The 21793-nt window shown below is 37.3% G+C and overlaps 1 protein-coding gene across 3 annotated transcripts in view; it reads left to right on the forward strand.

The window, feature by feature from the left end:
- The first annotated feature begins 1399 nt into the window (after window positions 1-1399).
- Window positions 1400-21793, forward strand: part of LOC106078476 (uncharacterized) — a 27759-nt gene continuing 7365 nt past the window's right edge. Inside the window, exons 1-5 of one of the 3 annotated variants that reach the window (XM_013239348.2) lie at window positions 1400-1683; window positions 14742-14819; window positions 15593-15769; window positions 18187-18336; window positions 19659-19786. In XM_013239348.2, the coding sequence (XP_013094802.2) occupies window positions 14753-14819; window positions 15593-15769; window positions 18187-18336; window positions 19659-19786 (522 nt within the window). In that variant the 5' untranslated portion in view covers window positions 1400-1683; window positions 14742-14752. Of the gene's footprint in view, window positions 1684-1788; window positions 1826-10567; window positions 10593-14741; window positions 14820-15592; window positions 15770-18186; window positions 18337-19658; window positions 19787-21793 lie in introns of those variants that run through there. The other 2 variants (XM_056033444.1, XM_056033445.1) reach the window with 2 other exon arrangements.

Below are 21793 nucleotides of genomic sequence, written 5' to 3' on the forward strand. Positions count from 1 at the left end.
GGTCGTAAATGGGCGAAAGCTCGACACTCAATGGACAGTCACTGAGGAAAAGGGGTGGGGGATATGAAAACTGACTATGATGGACAATGATGGGGATAATGTAATGAGTGCTAGCGACCCCAGTAGGTAAGTGGCAGTGGCTGTATGCAGTGTATGGTAACCCTCTTTCTGTCAATCAACCAGCAAACGTGAGTGCATTTATCTGCTCAGTCAAAAACATCTTGATAAGCATTCTGCTCATCTTATCTTATACACTTCAGACGTTCCTTTAAAAGTTAATTACGTCCTATCCATGCGTTTACCATAGTCTTGCAAGTTCATTAGAGACTAAAACTAGGCTGATTCCTAGGTTCTCCTGGCTGAAACAAAAAAAAGGAAACTATTCCCATGATACACTCCCTGTAGTTCCCCACGTTCTGACACCAGATATTGTCTTCTAACATCTGTGTTGCGCGGTGTGTTCACCGGTTCAATCAATAATGTCACCCAGTGATAAAAAAAAATAATCTTGGCAATCGATAGTGTGTGAACTTCTGAGTACAAGCCGGAACTATCTTATCAGTAGCAAGCAATAAAAAAAAACACTTTTAAAAAACAAAGCTTATCTAAAAGAAGGAACCACTAGCTACTGCAATTTAAATGAAAATTACGAAGTTTATCTCCCTTTTGGCTATATAAAATAAAATAAATTAATTAGTACTAAATGATTAAATAATTGTTTGTTGTTTTTTTTTTTTATTGATTCGTCTATTGTTAATTGAATAATTATGCAAAAGTTCAACTTGATCCGAGAATTGGAAGTGGGAGTCTAAAGTTTCAAAACGAAATAAGTGGACTACGTCATAGACATATAAAATATATCCACAACTCTTATTAAGTAGCATTTATTTCCTTTTTTTCAAAATCAAACAAAAAATAATTAATCACCAACAATTGATTTACACATTGTTTAATTTTTTAAAATTGTTTCATGTCTTGTCTGATTTAATGAATAATTATACAAAGCTTTAACTTGATCAAAGATTGGGAAATGGGAGAGGAAATATATTCAAACTTTTTACTAGACAGACAGACAGACAGACAGACAGACAGAGCGAGTTGATATAAGCTTTGTAAAAAGTCTTCATTGTGCAAAAGTCATTAAGATACACAAGCAGTCACTATTAAAATATATATATACTTAAGTCATTTGGATACACAAGTAGCAACTGTTGAAAGAGATACACCTAAGTCATCTGGATAGACCAGCAGTCACTGTTAAACATTTAAGATTTAAAACAGAATTAAAAAAGAAAACAAGTCACGAAGTTAATGCCCTTGTCGCCTATCCGGTTAGGACTAGGGTGATACCTGTGGGTGAAAGGAGGTAGGGAAGGAGTTAGTCCCACCCGAGTTACCAGCCCATGATTGTACCTGTAATGTTACACAACGTCACGCAGCACACCTGTGTGTATGTATGCGTGTGTGTGTGTGTTCGAGTGCCAGAGTGTGTCACCCATCAGTTCGATCGTGACATTATTCTGTGTACGGGCACTGGTTCTAAAAAAAGGACTAGATGCCATGACGGGTTTGAAGTAACGGAACTAAAATTGTCTTTCATATTCAATAAACGGATAAACAAAACATTTAGAGTAGTGACTTAATGGAAATAAACTTATCCTCCTAGGATACTTAACTTCACAGGTAAGTCAGTAATATTAGTGTAGTGACTTAATGGAAATAAACATATCCTCTTAGGATACTTAACTTTACAGGTAAGTCAGTAATATTAGTGTAGTGACTTAAAAGAAATAAACATATCCTCCTAGCATACTTAACTTCACAGGTAAGTCAGTAATACAAATATTGTAATAGTATCATTATTTCTTTTCATTTTGACCTCTGTCTATATGGATTGATTTGTTGACAGTGCAAGATGTGAACATTAGCTACATACGGTACAGATTAACCCCCCCCCCTCCCTCAAAACGCGTTAGTTATGAATAATAATGATTTTGAATTTAACATTTAGTTTTAACCTATCCATATTCTTCTTGGAGGCTTGATGGCTGAGTGGTAAAATCTTGGCCCTCGAACCGGGAGGTCAGGGATCAAATCTTGGGATTCTTAGAACGCCCCTGTATTAACCCTGACGTTAAGTTGGGTAAAGCAAAGGCGGTTGGTTGTTGTGGTCACGTGACATGACACCCTCGTTGAACAACGGCAATAGAAACAGATAGAGACTATTGTTTTTTTTTTATGATTCTTATATATAAATATTAGTTTTAGGGGGTATAAGGTACCCTCTGTACCAGGGCTCAAGAATATGATTGTGCAACCCCCCCCCCTTTTCCTTTACTTTGCAAGACAAAAAAAACAAACAACAACGTGTCATCGTGTAAGCATTAAAAACACAACAACGCTTCACTGTATGTACGGCCTATTACATGTTTACAAGTAGGGTCATAAATAATAGTGTCAGTAGACTCAATTCAGTGTCCAGACCTGAGTCACGTGACTTCCCGCAGGCTAATGTACGTCTCTTAGATATAATAAACGACTGTCTTTCAATAGCCTCTGTGAAACCTTTTTCTTATCTTATATAATACAGACTTTACTTTAAAAAAAAGATGATTACGTCCTACGCGTCATGCATTTAGTCTTGCATATTAACCAATAACCTAAATTCTGCCAAGTCACTGGTTTTCCTGGCTAGCTCAGGCAGCCCATTCCATGCTCTAATAGCACTTTGGAAGAAGGAACATTTGTACAAATTTGTCCTAGCATATACATCTGAGTATTTTATTAGATTTTGTCTTTGTATTTGAAGATTATTATTAGTCATGGACCCTGGTGTAATGAACCCTTCGCCAAGACTTCTAGTTATCCAAAATTATATTTTGGTTGCCTGGTCTTGCGGTTTGCGCGCTGGTCTGTCGTTTGGATTTATCGATGGTCCCGGGTTCAAACCCTGCCCGCTCCCATCCCCCGTCGTCCTACGGGAGGTTTGGACTAGGAAGTAAACTATCTTCAACTCTGAAGGAACATCCGAAACATGTAAAACATTTTATATTTGGCACTGGCAAATAATAACTTGAATTATAAAGGGATCCTAAATGTCAATTAGTCTAAATTCAGCCCTGCATTTGGCGCTAGACTATAATCCTGAGATGTAGGCCTATATTATACATCAAGACCACAGACACTTGATCTACATTCAAGCTAGAGTTTCCGTTTCTGAATAGTTGAAAGAAAACAAAATGATGATATTGATGATACAGTATATCTAGGCCAATATACTAAACTGTAATTTGAAAAAAAAATCAATGATACAATGGTATAAAATACACATTAAGGCACGGGTTGAGATCGATACGCTTATTGATAATTTACTTTTCTTCGTGTTATGATCAATAAATGCAATCGCCGAGACAAATATTTGCAAGCAGCATTGAACACATTTTTTTTTGTTTAGTTTAAAGTTCTTGCAATAAATTATATAATTTTTTTTTATTTAGGATAACCTTTGAATAATTTAGATTCTTCCTGCTGCATTTAAATACTGCATGGTCATCTATTAATTCCCTACCAAGAGCATGCTGAAGATAATGTAAATATGGGGCGTCACACCACAAAATATGTATGTTAGTTTCCTTTTGCAATTCCACGAAGAACTAAGTTTAAAATATTCAAGAAAAAAAAAAGTATATATATACATATAAAATAACTTTAAGTACGACTCTAATTGGCCCCTGTGACCAAAAAAAAAAAAAAAAAAAGCCACAGAGAAATTGTCTCTGAACAGAAACTCCCGATATACTGACTCTAACAGACAGGATTTCCACCTTGATGATGAGGAAGTAGTTCTCCAAATCTCAAGGGAGGAAATCAAAAATTGTCATAAAAAGGGAGACCACAGAATAATTATATAAACAATATAAATGTTTAAATGCCTATGTTTGCATAAGTGTGTACACACATAGATGTGTATGCACGTTTGATAGAAGTTAATATAAAGAGCTGGGGTAATGTATCAGAGCACAAAGGAAACAACCATAAGCAATGTAGACAAAGTGGAAAAAAATGTGACTACGATGTTTAAATAGTTTTAATATCATTTAAGTTTCTACTTTCACTCTTTGATTGTTTCTATTTAATAATTAATTATCTATTGTTGACATTCTCACCACATATATTTTAAGAACCATAAATTTAAAAAATATTCATTATATGCTATTGGAAAAAAATAACGCCATATACAAAGCAATTTAAAACGTTAAAATATTATGACAACCTAAATGTAACTATATGCATTGCTATGTTTTGCAATCATTGTACTCTAAAATGTAACCACTTAATTTGTACGCTTACTAATAAAATATGCATCTTTTTGTTAATTAAAAAAAAAAGCCCAATAAAGAGGCCAATAGCCTCAAAAAAAGGGGCAATGCCCAAAAAAGAGGCAAAGAAAAGAGGCAAAGGTTTAAAATAGCTTTAATATATTCTTAAAGGTTGTCAATGCCAGAAGTGGTAATGGATGTAAGCACTCCACTACCTATAAAATGCTTCCTAATGGCATGCGTCTCAAATAGCTTCTGACAACCAGTCCAACTACTGGCCTTCATGTGTAGCTCAGATATTGAGCCCGGCGGAACTGTTCTCACTAACAGGAAAAGGGGCAAAGGCGAGTAACTGGTGCCTTAACCAGTAAGCTTCGAGCAGGAGGGGGCTCGTTAGCCATGGCTGGCTACCCACCTAGGAGAAGGAAAACTCTGAAAGCTCTGTTGCCTTGCAGCTATACCCAATCATGGGAAAGGCTTCGGGAGTCAACCCTGTGGATAAATCAGGAGCTGGTGACCCTAAGGCAGTTTTCAGCACCCAGTGCTACACCCTGGCGGAACCTGCTGCGCCGCTGACCCCAAACTGTACCAAACTGTATCGGCACTGCCGTTCCTTTGGATACATCAGCTGCATGGAGAGGGGGGAACTGATGTGTGGGCGACATCGTTCCGACCACAGCTAATGCCCAGGCATTCATCTCGTTTCCATGAGATGATCCATAGTCGCTTCGCGACTGAAGGAGGCCATAACAATTCATTTACTATTATCAAGTTTTAGTTGCCTTCTAGAAAGAAAGGCACCTTCCTTGTTCCGTATGCTAGGGCAAATTTGTACAAATGCTATTTCTTTCCTAGTGCTATTTGAGCATGGGTTGCATAAGTCAGCCAGGAAAACAAATGACTTGGCAGAATAAGATAAAAATGAAAAGATAAAAAAGAAAGAATACAAAGCGAAGTGGAGAAGTGTGTGTGTGTGTGCGCGCGTGTGTATTTGAAGGGACGGTGATATATCCAGCTATAAAAAAAAAGGAAAAGATGAAGATGGATTCCAATATTGAAATAGACAGCTTTAACAATGTCAACGTCGCAGTATTGGAATCGAAGATCTTTTATTTATACCCATGACTATAAATAGCTTGCAATTTTGGAGTATCCGGTATACAGAAAATTGGAAGGGTGGATTAGTTTGTAGTTTAGAAGTATGATTTATTTTATTTTTGTCACTTTTCTAGCATTGTGAAATCCAAGTTCTAAGCTCTTTTGATTGTTGGGCACAAAGTCATTTTTAGCGGCCCCCAAAAGGGGAAAAGACGCTATTAGTTTTGTGCGAAATGTCTGTCCGTCTGTCCGTCTGTCCGTCCGTCCCGTTTAGATCTCGTAAACTAGAAAAGATATTGAAAATCCGACATCACAATATTTTAGACCATTCAAAGTTCTGATGCAACGGCTATTTTTTTTTTCTGAAAGCGAAAAATCTAATTTTTAAAATCAGTTACGCAAGCAGTTTTTTAAAGAGAAAAAGCTAATTAGTATGCATTATAAGTTAAACCTAATTTAAAATGAATAGTAATCTTATAAACTTCATTTTTATGAACATTTTTTTAAATGCGAAATTTTTTTTTTTTTTTTTTTTTTTTTTTAAGGATTCGAATAAGAGATTGAGCCTTTTCAAAACAATTGGATCAATTATAAGACATCAGTTAGGCCAAGGGAGGCGTGGTGGCTGAGCGGTAAAGCGCTTGGCTTCCGAACTGGGGGTCCGGGTTCAAATCCTGGTGAAGACTGGGATTTTCAACATTGGAATCTTTGGGCGCCTCTGAGTCCACTCAGCTCTAATGGGTACCTGACATTAGTTGGGGAAAAGTATAGGCGGTTGGTCGTTGTGCTGGCTACATGACACCCTCGCTAATCGTAGGCCACAAAAACAGATGAACTTTACATCATCTGTCCTATAGACCACAAGGTCTAAAAGTTAGGCCAGGTTCACATCTAACTTTACATTCACTTTCACCTATCCTTTGATCTGCGGGACCGTTGGGGCACTACACAAGATCTGTTAACCTTCTTTATCCATTCTTATCTCTCATTTGTCTTTGATATAATTTCATTTGCATGTTCTTTCTGAAAATATTGAAGCCTGCCTGGATGGACCTTTTCGGGGGCCGATTTTGAGTTTGTGTTTCCATACAAACTGTCTTTTGTAACCTTGTTTATTATTTTGTTGGCGACAGTGATCTTTTGATAGAGCGTTGCTCTGAAGTGTATGTGTGTGTTTCCACGGTAACGATGGGGAACGGAAGTGGTTGCTTTTGGCTGACGGGTTTCTGATGAAGCCATCAAATAGATAGATAGATAGATAGATAGATAGATAGATAGATAGATAGATAGATAGATAGATAGATGGATAGATAGATAGATAGATAGATAGATAGATAGATAGATAGATAGATAGATAGATAGATAGATAAATAGATAGATAGATAGATAAATAGATAAATAGATAAATAGATAAATAGATAGATAGATAGATAGATAAATAGATAGATAGATAGATATATAGATAGATAGATAGATAGATAGATAGATAGATAGATAGATAGATTGATAGATAGATAGATAGATAGACAGATAGATAAACAGATAGATAAATAGATAGATGGATAGATAGATAGATAGATAGATAGATAGATAGATAGATAGATAGATAGATAGATAGATAGATAGATAGATAGATAGATACATAAATAGATACATAGATAGATAGATAAACAGATAGATAAACAGATAGATAAATAGATAGATGGATAGATAGATAGATAGATAGATAGATAGATTGATAGATAGATAGATAGATAGATAGATAGATAGATAGATAGATAGATTAGATAGATGGAGGGAGGGAGGGAGGACTTGGTGTTAAAATTGGCCGGACATTTCTATGCAACCCGACCACCAGATTGCAATGCTATATCCTCAAAATCAGTTTCATAAAGTGACGAAAATTGGGTTTACGTAACATAATGCATTTCGATTAGAAGCTAGCCTACATGGTTAGCTATAAAACAGATTACTTCACGAATTTTTACAACTATTTGTTATTACTAAATAACACTTGAAATTGGATCTTTTATAACGTGAAAAAATGCTACCATACAGGCCTATATTAACATAACCATGTACTTGATATTCACATACAAGGCTCGTTAAGATTCCCGATCAACGAACTATTCGCTGCCACATCGTCTATGACTGTGTCCAAATGGATTATTCGTAGAACGTATGTATCAACAGCATGGGCGTAGCCAGGGGGGGGTTCTTGGGGTTCAAACCCCCCCCCGAAATGAAATCCCCCCCCCCTGGGGGGGGGGACGGAATTAAGAAAATGATTTTTGCTTTCATTTTGTTTATTTTAGGTGAGATTTTAATACTAAATCATCACTTACCACAGCACAGCCGAGGCAGTTTTGAGTTAAAAACCCTCTACCAGGGGGTTTTGAGTTTAAATCCCCCTACCAGGGGGTTTTGAGATACAAATCCCTCTACCAGGGGGATTTGAGTTTAAAACCCACTACAGGGGGTTTTGAATTTTAAACCCCCTACCAGAGGTTTTTGCAGTTAAATCCCCCTCTTCTATAAAACAAAACAAAAAAAATGCAAACAACAATCCCCAAATTCCAACAGCTCAGTTGAGGAAGATTTTGATTTTAAAACCCCCTCCAAAATTTACGATAAACCCCATCTTCAAAATAAAAAAAGCAAATTACACACTCAAAATTCTATGAGCGTAGCCAAAGGAGTTTTGAGTTTCAACCCCCCCCCCCTCCAGTTGGGGTTTGAAGCTAAAAAGTACCTCTTCAATATAAAAAAAAGCAAATTACACACTATAAAATCTATGAGCGTAGCCAAAGGGGTTTTGAGTGTAAATCCCCCTCCTCCAGATGGCTTTTTCTTTAAAGTTTAAAACCCCTCCAGATGGTTTTGAGTTTAAAATTCCCCTACAGAACGTTTAGAGTTGAAAACCTCTCTCTTCAATATTATTTTAAAGCAAACTATAGTGACCGAATTCTTTAATCGTAGCTAAATTGGGTTTTGAATTAAAAACAAAACAAAAAAAACTCCAGAGATTTCTTAGTTTAAAACCCCTCAACAGATGATTTGACGAAAAAACTTTCCTTTTCGATATAAAATCTAAAGCGAAATACAGGCATGTAATTCCAAGAGCGTAGTCAAGAAAGGTTACAAATTTCTACCTGTGGCTTGGGCTCCATTAATAAAGTGTGAATAGTCTTCTGCCGAAATTGAAAATCATTAAATGTATCTCAACAAAGATGGCTAAGACAGATTTTAGGAGTCAGTCATAGAGATCGGGTCTAAATCAAAGAAATCATATGCCGAACTGGGAGTCGAATCCTTAGTAAGGTTGTGACAGAGCGTCGCATGAGGTTTTGCGGGACATGTTCTCACACAAAATGAATTACGCAAAATAAGAGTTGCGGAAACAGCTTGCCGGAAAATGCGCCGAACGGCGCGAGAGGGTCTAAGTCAGTAAGAATAGCACATTAGGTTTTTGAAATAAAACTTTTTAATAGCAAGATAATGCACTGTAGATACCTCAGAATATGTATTTTGTTGGTTTTTAATACGGAAATACAGCTTTGTCGGCGGGGAGAGGTGTCTACAATTCTTCCACTAATTCCATGAAGAATTATTCTAGGGTACTATCAACGTCTTTCGAAAGAATGAAGGGTCAGAATGTTATAAAGATTAGTTATGTACACACACACATACACATAGATACCCCCCTCCGAAAAAAAGTCATGGCTAAGCCCATGCTACTGGTAGAAGTTATGATGTAAGGAAACAGAACATATGAATACTTCTGGTAGAAAATATGATGTAAGGACCCATAGAACATATGAATACTTCTGATAGAAGTTATGATGTAAGATACCCATAGAACATATGAATACTTCTGACAGAAGTTATGATGTTAGATACCCATAGAACATATGAATACTTCTGACAGAAGTTATGATGTAAGGACCCATAAAACATTTTAATTATGTAATAAGGAAGAATGAACCGTGAAAATTATTTACTTTTTGCCCCTCGCCAGTTCTAATTTTGCTCTGTAATTATTTGCATTTAAAATTGATTTAAAAATTTTATTACACAATATTTGATATCAGCTAATCAGCGTACTTTTAATTTATTCTTTCTATTTTTAGGTATGTATACTCACCCCTACGACCAAATCGCATTCTCACACATTTTTTTCGTTACATTTTCTCCTGGTAAAAAAAAAAGAGAATGTCGTTCCTACAGCGCACCTCTCAGTGTGTCAGTACTGCGAACTCCCCCAGACCCCCTTGCTAGCAAGGGCGGGGAGTCTACAATAAACAATAAACGTCTTCCGAAAGGGTGAGAATGTAATAAAGATTAATTATGTACACACACACACACACACATATATATATATATATATATATATATATATATATAATTTTTTTCCGCGGGGGGGGGGGGGGGGCGGGGGAAATCCCCCCCCCCTAAACCCTCCCCGAAAAAAAATCCTGGCTACGCCCATGATCAACAGCCATCACCATGAAATTTTCTAAGTGCCTTGCGTCATGATGCTTCTCAAGCAATTCTTTAATATCTTTAATATGCAGTGACTTCGTTCACAAGCTCCTTGCATACAAGACAGCATAATGAAAAATACACAACTGTCAATAAAGTTTACATCTTTTAAATATTCTGTATCTATAACAGCAGCTATTCCATCATCTGTACGTTCCCCCCTCGGATTCGGTTTCACTCCTCGCCATGTTTTCGGGCATATAGAATTAAATGTAGCCTACCAACTCTTCAATCACAATTCATTTGTCTACCCACCTCTCACAAGCTCATCTGCTGCTTTCTTAATAACTTGTAGATCCGGTTCGAGTGTCTGCGTCTTGAAGTTGGCTACACGCACACAATGTTATTTGCTCTCAGAGCGTCAAGTTCATTTGTTTAAAGTTTAAAGGTTTAATATCCTTGTGGAAAACAAATACTGTTAAGATTGATTCTTATTATCAAAGTCTCTTTTTATTTTGGTTGAAGTCTAGATCTTCGTTGTCTTGATATTAGTGTTTCTTCCTTGGATAACGTGACTTCTTGATCTCCAGGAATAAATGACTTTGTGTTTTGTTCATTCATAGAGGGCTGCCACCATGAGATTTAACAACGGTTGTTATATATCTTGCGCTTGTGGGGACATTTATAATTAAGGTACATAGGTTTTGCAAAGGATTTTAGCTATATTGTCTTTCTAAACTGTTTTTAATGCTTCTACTTTGTACTTCTTTTTCAATTCTGATGCATATTGACTTTAAATATCTTTGGCCACTTTGTTACACTCATCAATTGTGTAATTGTGAGGTAGTGGGCCTACATATCAAGACCACGCGATAACTCAACCGTAACAATAACAATTCGTATGTGACTGGATATTCCATGTATAATACTGGGAGCGGTGTGACTGGTCACTTTAAAGATTCATCCGAATATATTCACACCAACGTGAACTTTATAAGAATCCCAGCCCTCATGCTGCTAATCTCTTAGTGTGTATGCCCCTATAAGGGATGAAGCCTATAAGAAGCGCTGTAGAACGCTGAAGGCTTTTACCTTAATTAGGAAAATGTGTTAGATTTGTAGCTCTAATATATATATATATATATATACACACTGCATGGGCGTAGCCAGGGGGGGGTTCTTGGGGTTCAAACCCCCCCCGAAATGAAATCCCCCCCTCAGGGGGGGGGATTAAGTGACTGATTTTTGCTTTCATTTGTTTATTTTAGGTGAGATTTTAATACTAAATCATCACTTACCACAGCACAGCCGAGGCAGTTTTGAGTTAAAAACCCTCTACCATGGGGTTTTGAGTTTAAATCCCCCTACCAGGGGGTTTTGAGATTTTAAAAACCCCTATCATGGGGTTTTGAGATACAAATCCCTCTACCAGGGGGTTTTGAATTTTTAAACCCCCTACCACAGGTTTTTGAAGTTAAATCCCCCTCTTCTATAAAACAAAACAAAAAAAAAATGCAAACAACAATCCCCAAATTCCAACAGCACAGTTGAGGAAGATTTTGATTTTAAAACCCCATCCAAAATTTACGATAACCCCATCTTCAATATAATAAAAGCAAATTATACACTCAAAATTCTATGAGCGTAGCCAAAGGGGTTTTGAGTTTAACCCCCCTCCCCCTTCCAGTTGGGGTTTGAAGCTAAAAAGTACCTCTTCAATATAAAAAAAAGCAAATTACACACTATAAAATCTATGAGCGTAGCCAAAGGGGTTTTGAGTTTAAACACCCCTCCTCCAGAGGGCTTTTTCTTTAAAGTTTAAAACCCCTCCAGATGGTTTTGAGTTTAAAATTCCCCTACAGATCGTTTAGAGTTGAAAACCTCTCTCTTCAATATTATTTTAAAGCAAACTACAGTCACCAAATTCTATGATCGTAGCTAAATGGGGTTTTGAATTAAAAACAAAACAAAAAAAAAACCGAGAGATTTTTTAGTTTAAAACCCCTCAACAGATGATTTGACGAAAAAACTTTCCTTTTCGATATAAAATCTAAAGCGAAATACAGGCATGTAATTCCAAGAGCGTAGTCAAGAAAGGTTACAATTTCTACCAGTGGCTTGGGCTCCATTAATTAAGTGTGAATAGTCTTCTGCCGAAATTGAAAATCATTAAATGTGTCTCAACAAAGATGGCTAAGACAGATTTTAGGAGTCAGTCATAGAGATCAGGTCTAAATCAAAGAAATCATATGCCGAACTGGGAGTCGAATCCTTAGTAAGGTTGTGACAGAGCGTCGCATGAGGTTTTGCGGGACATGTTTTCCGACAAAATGAATTACGCAAAAGAGTTGCGGATACAGCTTGCCGGAAAATGCGCCGAACGGCGCGAGAGGGTCTAAGTCAGTAAGAATAGCACATTAGGTTTTTGAAATAAAACTTTTTAATAGCAAGATAATGCACTGTAGATACCTCAGAATATGCATTTTGTTGGCTTTCAATACCAGAAATAGTGCTCAGCGGCGGGGCTTCGCCCCGCGCTGGGGGAGATACGAACTCCCCCAGACCCCCTTGCTAGCAAGGGCGGGGAGTCTACAATAAACAATAAACGTCTTCCGAAAGGGTCAGAATGTATTTAAGATTAATTATGTACACACACACATATATTTATATATATAATTTTTTTTTCGCTGGGGGGGGGGGGAGGTCGGGGGGGGGGATTCCCAAAACCCTCCCCGAAAAAAAATCCTGGCTACGCCCATGACACACTGTAGAGTCTGTAAATCACTTTGGGTGCTCCTTTTCTAAAATCTTTTGACAATTTAATACAAGTCTTAAAGGCATCCATGTGTCGGCCCAGTTTATTAGCGGCCCAGCGGGCATTTGCACGAATGCCTGGATAGATAGATAGATAGATAGATAGATAGATAGATAGATAGATAGATAGATGGACGAATACTCGGATAGATAGATAAATAGATAGATAGATAGATGGATGGACGAATACTCGGATAGATAGATAGATAGATAGATAGATGGACGAATGCTCGGATAGATAGATAGATAGATAGATAGATAGATAGATAGATAGATAGATAGATAGATAGATAGATAGATAGATAGATAGATAGATAGATAGATAGATAGATGGATGGACGAATACTCGGATAGATAGATAGATAGATTGATAGATAGATAGATAGATAGATAGATAGATAGATAGATAGATAGATAGATAGATAGATAGATAGATAGATAGATAGATAGATAGATAGATAGATGGATGGACGAATACTCGGATAGATAGATAAATAGATAGATAGATAAATAGATAGATAAATAAATAAATAGATAGATAGATAGATAGATAGATAGATAGATAGATAGATAGATAGATAGATAGATAGATAGATAGATAGATAGATAGATAGATAGATAGATAGATAGATAGATAGATAGATAGAAATGGAGTAGATTGTTTCTAATTTAAAACTAAGCAGCTAGCAAGCAGTTTGCAGTGGTACTCTCAATCTAGAAAAGAATGCCACTTAGTAGTGAAAACAAACAGTCCTTCCAGGGGATTTGAGTTCAACATAACCTTTGAAAGTTTCGCTTGAGTCTGTTTCATTTGTAAAACTACTTTCTTTTCCTTACATCCGGTTTCGTGTTTCGATCCACTTCTATCTAGATCTCCATTTCGCCCTGTTCGCAATAAGTGAACCTTTCTCGCAGACTACTTATCTCATCATATCTTAAATGACTTATCTTATCTTATAAGCTTCAAGCTCCGTTTATTTTTTAGAATTTGATGCAAATAGCTTCGGCATGGGCGAAGTTTAAAGTTTGAGTTTAAAACCCCCTTCAGAGAGTTGTGAGGTTAAAACTCACCTCTCTTCAATATTATTCTAAAGCAAACTACAGTTACCAAATTCTAAAAGCTTGAGTTTGTTTAAGAAAAACCTCCAGAGATTTTTTTAGTTTATAACTCCCCAACAGATGGTTTTGACCATACAACTTCCCTTTTCGATATACCAAATTCCATGATCGTAGCCAAGAGGGGTTACAAATTTCTATCAGTCGCTGAGCTCCATTAATAAGGTCCAGTGAATAGCAGATTTAGTTTTTGAACTACATTTTTTAATATCAGGATAATGCGCTGTAGATACCTCAAAAATATACATTTTTTTTTAAATACCGGAAATAGTGCTTGGCGCCCAAAGACCTCAGGGCTGGCAAATGTGGGTGTCTACAGTCTTTCTATTAAATCCAGGAAGAGCCTGTTCTATGGTACAGTAAACGTCTTCGGAAAGAATGAAGGGTCGGAAAGTAATAGAGATTTATTACCTGTACACACACATACGGCGGGGGAGGGGGAACAATCCCCCAACCACCCCTCTCGAAAAAAATCCTGGATACGCCCGTGAATTTCGGAGCGTCTTTATGCTTATCTACTGTAGTTTGTTGTTACTTCAACAAAAGATGATTACGTCCAATGTATTATGTATTAATCTAGTCATGCATGTTAATCGAGGATTTTAAAAAAAGTAATGTTTCCCTTTCAGACCTTGCCATCTTTGGGGCAGATGATGTTAAGGTCATCTGTTTCTATGGCCAACGTTAGACAAGCATGGCGTCATGTGGCCAGCACAACGACCAACCACCTTTACTTTCCCTAACTAAAGTCAGGTACCCATTAGTGTTGGGTGGACTCAGGGGGCACCCTAAAAATCCTGAAATTTAAAACCCAGTCTTCACCAAGATTTGAACCCAGGACCCCAGGCTCGGAAAGCCTAAATACATTTTTATTAAATTGTTAATATTGATATTTTTTTTCCTTTCCTTAAGATAATTACAAGATGAGTGGGGTCACTTATTTATGTAGTGCAACCTTAATGACCTTTGGATTATGCATACTATCTTGTGGTAAGTAACTGCACTACTAACGTTTTCCTTACTTTTTAATTCGAATTAATCTTCCCCCTTTCAAATCAAGAAAATGGCGAACAAATCACAGCAGTTAACTATTCAGAGTAGGGCTCTTTCGTTTGTTTTTTTTTTGTTTTTTTTTTTGGGGGGGGGGGGGGGGAGGGCGGGAGTCTGCTGTTGTGTTTTAGGGTTATAGGCCTCCTAAATAGACCATCTTTTTTGTGTGTGTATGTGTATGTGTTGTAGGCCCCCCATATGGATAATTTGTGTGTGTGTGTGTGTTGTAGGCCCCCTATATGGACCATGTGTGTGTGTGTGTGTGTGTGTGTGTGTGTGTGTGTTGTAGGCCCCCCTATATGAATAATTTGTGTGTATGTGTTGTAGGCCCCCTGTATGGATGATTTCTAGTGTGTGTGTGTGTGTGTGTGTGTGTGTGTGTGTTGTAGGCCCACCATATGGATAACTTGTGTGTAGTGTGTGTTGTAGGCCCCCTATATGGATAATTTGTGTGTGGTGTGTGTTGTAGGCCCCCTATATGGATAATTTGTGTGTGTGTTATGGGCCACCTATATAGATAATTTGTAGTTTGTGTGTGTGTGTTGTGAGCGCCCCCCCCCCGTCACAGCCTGTGGTCCCGTCTCGGGTTATATAGCTTCCTCCATTCGTCTCAGTTCTGGGAGAGTCTCTCCAACTGTCCCCACGTCTTGCCTGTTAGTTGTTTTAGTATTTATGTTTTTTTTTTTTTTTAAATACTTCTTCTGACTGTTTAGCTTTGAGCCAAGCCCAAACAATTAACGTGACCGTTGAGGAAGGCAACTACACATCCTTTCAATGCAACTATCGATACATGGACACGATGGTGTGGAACTTGACGGTGGCCGGAAAAGTCCTGACAGTGGCTACTTGTGAAAGAGGACTGTGTAACATCGACGATTTTTATAGTGAATGTAAGAATATATTGCCACTGTTAAAATAGTAATACTTAGTGCCATATATATCTAAAAGAATATATTGCCACTGTTAAAATAGTAATACTTAGTGCCATATATATATATATATATATATAGCCTATATATAGCCTATACATATATATATAGTGGTGTGTGTTGTTTTAGCGGCCTACGAAAAGGGAAGAGACGCTATTATTTTTGTGTGGAATGTCTGTCCATCCGTCCGTCCGTCCCATTTGGATCTCGTAAACTAGAAAAGATAGTGAAAATCCGACATCATAATATTTTAGACCATTCAAAGTTCTGATGCAACGGCTACTTTTTTCTTTTCTGAAAGCGAAAAAAACTAGTTTTTTAAATCACTTATGCAAGCAGTTTTTTCATAAAAATACACCACTTTTAAAACTATTACTATTAATAGTAACGTGAATGAAAGAGTGGGGGCTCTTTAGTAGGGTAGATGACTATATAACATATTTTTAACAAATTTATGGAAATGGCTTTAGATTTATTTTTTTTAAATATTTTTTTTTACATTATTATTGTTATGTAAGGTCTGTTATACTAACTACAACATCTAAATAAAATTTTAAAAACTTTTTTTAAAGAAACAAAATCTTTTTAATATGCATATAATTTGGTCATAATTTCAAACAACAATTAATATGTAGTTTTTCATATTATCGCGTGAACTGCGAAGCTGCATTGTACAAATAGGACACTTAACTAAAGGAAAAATTGTTCTTATTACGGAAATGTTTTTTTCTTGAGCTTTTGAATAAGAGATTGACCCTTTACAAAACAATTAGATCAATAAGATGATCATTATATGATATCAGTTAGGCCAGGTTCACATCTAACTTCACTTTCACCTATCCTTTGGTCTGCTGGACCGCTGAGGCATCACACAGGGTCTGTTCAACCTTCTTTCTCGATTCTTCTCCGTCATTTGTTTTAGATAGAATGAATTCTGATGTTCTTTCTGGAAATATTGAAACCTGCCTTTTTACCTGCCTGGGTGGACCACTTCGGGGGCCGATTTTTGAGTTTGTGTTTCCACACAGACTGTCTTTGTAACCTTGTTTTATTTCACATTAACATTCATTAGCAAAGTGTTTATTGATCCACAGGGGAAGTGCTGGTGGAATGGTAAAGCACCTAGCTAACGAAATAAGGTGTTTCTGGTTCAAATCTCAAAGAAAACTGGGATTTTTGTATTTCGGCACTTTTAGGACAAAGCTGAGCTTTACTGTAACTATAACTGTACCTTTTAATAGTTGGGGAAAAGTAAAAGGCAGTTGGTCGTTGTGCTGGTCACATAACACCATAGTTAACCGTAGGCCACAGTATCAGATGACCTTCATGTCATCTATTTCATAGATCGCATGGTTTGAAAGGGATAGTTGTTGTTTTTTTTATTGATATGAATTGCATTTTATAAATTCGTCATAGTAGTTTAATATTACAATATTACAAGAATATATCTTTATGTAAAGTAGTTAACTGTACATACTTTTAAAACAAGCAATATATATATATATATATATATATATATATATATATATATATATATAACAAAGTAATGGGAACAACCGCAAAACACTGGTGGGACGGAAAGAATAAGAAGAGAGAGAAAAAGTTAACCAAATTTGGTCCAGACAGACAGACGAAGAAAGTTAATATAAGCTTTGTCAAAATATGAATAAAGTATTTAACTAAAATTTCATGATAAATAAAATGTTTTCTAATGATAGGGAATTATATTTTATGTTAATTCATCATCTTGATCAGCCTATATATATAGTTCGTCCATCGTGGTTCGATGATGACCATTTTTGTCATCCAGGGGGGCTGATGGCTTAGCACTGGGGTTTTGTGCCTCCTCATGTGGCTGGTGAGACCTAAGTGAGCCCGCAATGTTCGGCAGCACACTGGCAGGTTATTCCAGCTGGAGCTAGTGTCACTGGCCTTGCTTTTATTCTCTGGTGCTTTTCTTCTGCCAGCGCTGTTCTCTTTTCCTCATCAAGTTGTGCGCCTACATCGATCATGTCGAGCCTCTTGCCTGTTCCAGACTTCCAGTAAACAATTATATCAGCTCTGCCAGTGCAAATAAACGCATTACTTAGTAAACTATCAGCTTCGACCCACTCTGTACATATTAGCCAGTTTCCATTGTTCCATCTCTAAACCTTTAAGGGCGAGCCTTGGACGTGTTGAGCACTGACCTGCAACGTCGCATCCTGTCAGGTCTTTTCGAACGGTCTCGACATAATACCATACCAGGCAGTTAGATGGGATTAAGAATTACATTTTTACATTAACACAATTAAAAAAAAACGATTAGAAGTGAAGACCCCAGCAACAATGAATATAACATCAAAATTTTTGTTTAGTCTTTAATTCTCTAATTGCAGATATTTCTGGAATCAATACAGTATACCTGCAGAGCGGTAGGTCTGTGTACGAGATGACACTACGGTCCATCTACCGAATTTTTACCAGAGTTCAATGCTATCCACGCGCAGATCCAACGTATAGAAAAACTTGGCTACTGAACGTGATAGGTATGCACAATAGTTTAACAAACTCTGTTGTTGTTAAGATGTCGTGATCAATTAGTAAATGTTGTTGTTTTTTTTTGTTGTTTAAATCTTTTGAGATTTCTTAAAAAATGTTGAACTTAACTAGGTGTCGAAGTGACACGTTTGTTGCCTTGCCTTTCCAGACGAGACAGCAATGCTGAAAGTTTGTTTCTCCTAGCCCTGCAGTATATCGCAATCTCCTTCTACATGGAATTGCCTGACATCAGCTAAAAACCAGTTCTCTCTCTCTTTCTCTGTCTCTCTTTCTTCCTCTATCTGTCTCTCTCTCTTTCTCTCGTTCACATTTATGTCTTTCTCTCTTTCTCTCAGTCTCACTCTCAGTTTCTCTCTCTTAGTCTCTTTCTTTCTATCTCCCTTTTTCTCAGGCTCTCTCTTTCTTTTTATATCTCTCTATCAGTCTCTCTGTCTCACTCGCAGAGTCTCTCATTCTCTCTCTCTCTCTCTCACAGTCTCTTTATATCTCTTTCTCTCACTCTCAGTTTCGCTCTCCCCCCCCCTCTCTCTCTTTTAGTATCTCTCTCTTTGTATCTCCCAGTCTCTCTCTGTCTCTCTTTCACTCTCTCTTTCTTGTTTGTTCTCTCTCTTTTCTCTTTCTCTTTCTCGCTCTCCCAACTTCTCTCTTTTTCTCTCGAAACCTTCGTCTTGCAAGATGTGACGTTCTCCGAGAATATGATCAACTGCTTCGTCTCCACATTGGAGGCGTCGTGAATCAAAGTTTACTTAAAATTCACTCTATGTCAGTGGCGTAAGTAGGGGGGGGGTGCGGTCTGCACCGGATGACACTCGATAGGGGGCGACACGAGTGGAAAAAATGCACTTTTTTCATAAAATAAATAAATAAAATACCAACTTTAATATGTGACAGAAGCAAGATCATAAAGCATAGGAATGCTTGAATAAACGTTTTCTTAATGGGGTAAAAATCAATAGTAAGATTTTCTTGTTTGATAAACAGTGGGCATGTCCACAAAGAGAAACTGGCGAGAAGAGTGAAGAACATTTATCAGGCTTTCGAATTGGGAACATATTGGCAGCCGGATTTTAGCTTCAAAAAAATTGACGGGGAAGTCATTGCTAGGATTGACGTATAGATGGGAAAATTGAGGAACATCTTGCACTTATAGATTGTTTACTATCGCATTGTTTCTAGCAAAGCAAAAGGCAGCGGTGGGCAGGTTTCGAACCAGGGACCATCGCGACGACTATTGGAGCGCATACAAACACGACCAGGAGGCATTGAAATAAAAATACAAATAATGTTTTGTGTGCCATGTGTGTTACAGTCCTACCCACGCAACCAAAGTGTGAGTTTCCAAGCGCAGATTCTTTCAACAAGGACAATTTTTACACTTTGACCATATCATGTGTCACCTACGTCTTCCCCACGGCCAACTGTAGTCTTGAGGTCAAGGTGAGACCAGCACTGTTGTTAAATCTTAATCTCTTAATCTATAATGACTTTATAGTGACTATATATATATAATTCTTCATGGCTCAACAGTTTGGACACCAAGAAGTAAAGAAAAGATCCCGCTTTTATTTTTACAAGTCGGACTAGAGTTACCCCACTTTAGAGAAAGGGGTGGGGGAGAGAAGAAGAAGTAGTAGGCCCTATTCACCCGTCACTAAATAGCAGGGCCGGACTTAACCATTGGGACCAAGAAATCATGGAAAGATCACTCTTTTATTTCTGCAAGTCGGACTAGAGTTAGCCCACGTAGCTTTAGCGGCAAAAAAAAAAGAGGGGGGGGGGGCAGAACAGGTAATCTACTCTGTATTCACCCGTCACTAAATAGCAAGGCCGGTCTTAACCATTATGGGGCCCTATGCGAAACGGATTTTGCGGGGCCAACTTTGGGTAGGGATACGGATAATAAGTGAAAATTTAGAGTTTGTATAAGAAAATACATTCGTCTTTACATTTTATTCATTCTTTACTACGAGCCATGCGTATTGCGAAGTCATACGATATATCATAAAAATTCTATTTCTTACATAGATCACGCTCAATAGCAAAAATTACCAAATGTTAATCTATGTATGAGAATTGTTGACCTCAAGTAATTCCTCATTAGTTTGGGGCGCGAGAAGCTTCTTTCACCAGATTCCACAATTACGGGTATTGCATCATGCCGTTTTTTTATCGCTCGTAGGATTGGAGTTTTCCATATTGAATGAATGACACCCCAAAATGACAATTTTTGTCTATACATTTCAGGAGATTTGTATATTTGTTTCAAAAGATTTTTATAATTTCGGAGATTTCCATGACCTTTTCGTATATTTTGCAATTCAGGAGATTTCAATGAGCTCCTGGTAAATTAGGAAATCAGTTATAATGGTTATAAAATGGTTTAAATTAATAAATTACACATAGAATTAGCGCGGGTCCTATAAAAGTGCGGGGCCCACTGCGGTCGACTAATATTCAGTATTATGATAGATGATCCCCTCAGCGATCACCCCTTAGTCCAGGGGTTCTCAACTTGTGGGTTGCGACCCCCTTGGGGGTCGATTGACGATTTGCCAGGGGTCGCCAAAGACCATACCGACCATCGGAAAAAGTATATTCTTCTATTGCTGTATGTGTGTGAGCGGGAAGGGGGGTCGCGGCAGAGTGGGGGGATTGTAAAAAGGGGTCGCCGAGCTTAAAAGGTTGAGAACCGCTGCTTAGTCCGATATCTCCTCGGAACATTTCCAGACTATGACAGGAAACACGAAAACAGTCCTGTCTCTGACGCGAATTTAATTCTATTTCCCAATCACATATTACCACAGCTCAATCTAATTGATTACATATCTTCCCAGTTAGTTAAGTCTATATATATTAATCTTATCTTATATAATACAGACGTTACTTCAAAAAAGAAGATGATTACGTCCTAGGCGTCATGCATTCAACCATGCATATTAACCAATGACCTAAATTCTGCTAAGTCACTGGTTTTCCTGGCTGGCTCAGGCAACCCATTCTATGCTCTAGTAGCACTAGTGAAAAAGGAGCATTTGTACAAATTTGTCCTAGCAAATGGTGGTGGGGAAATAACCCTAACCCTTATTCCCCTTATTTCCCCCAATTCATTATTTGTTTTATTGAGTCATGTCTTGTCAGGTGTAATGAATAAGTGTGCAAACGTTTAACTTGATAATAGAATGGGAAATGAGCCCATGTTCCAACTTTTTACCAGACAGATAGTTATAGAGAGTTGATATAAGCTTTGTAAAAATGTATTTGTACCATTTAATTACATCTTGCAGCGGTTTGAATGGACACTGGATAGATGTACTTCTCAGTTCAAAGTTTTAATGTCTATATTCTAATAATTACATATACATTGCATGGACCTTATTGCCTTGCCTAAAACACCATTAAAAAAAAGAATCTTCTATACTCTGTGTGGATTTATTCATGGGCGTA

This window comes from Biomphalaria glabrata, chromosome 6, assembly GCF_947242115.1.
Source record: "Biomphalaria glabrata chromosome 6, xgBioGlab47.1, whole genome shotgun sequence".
Lineage (NCBI taxonomy): Eukaryota > Metazoa > Mollusca > Gastropoda > Planorbidae > Biomphalaria > Biomphalaria glabrata.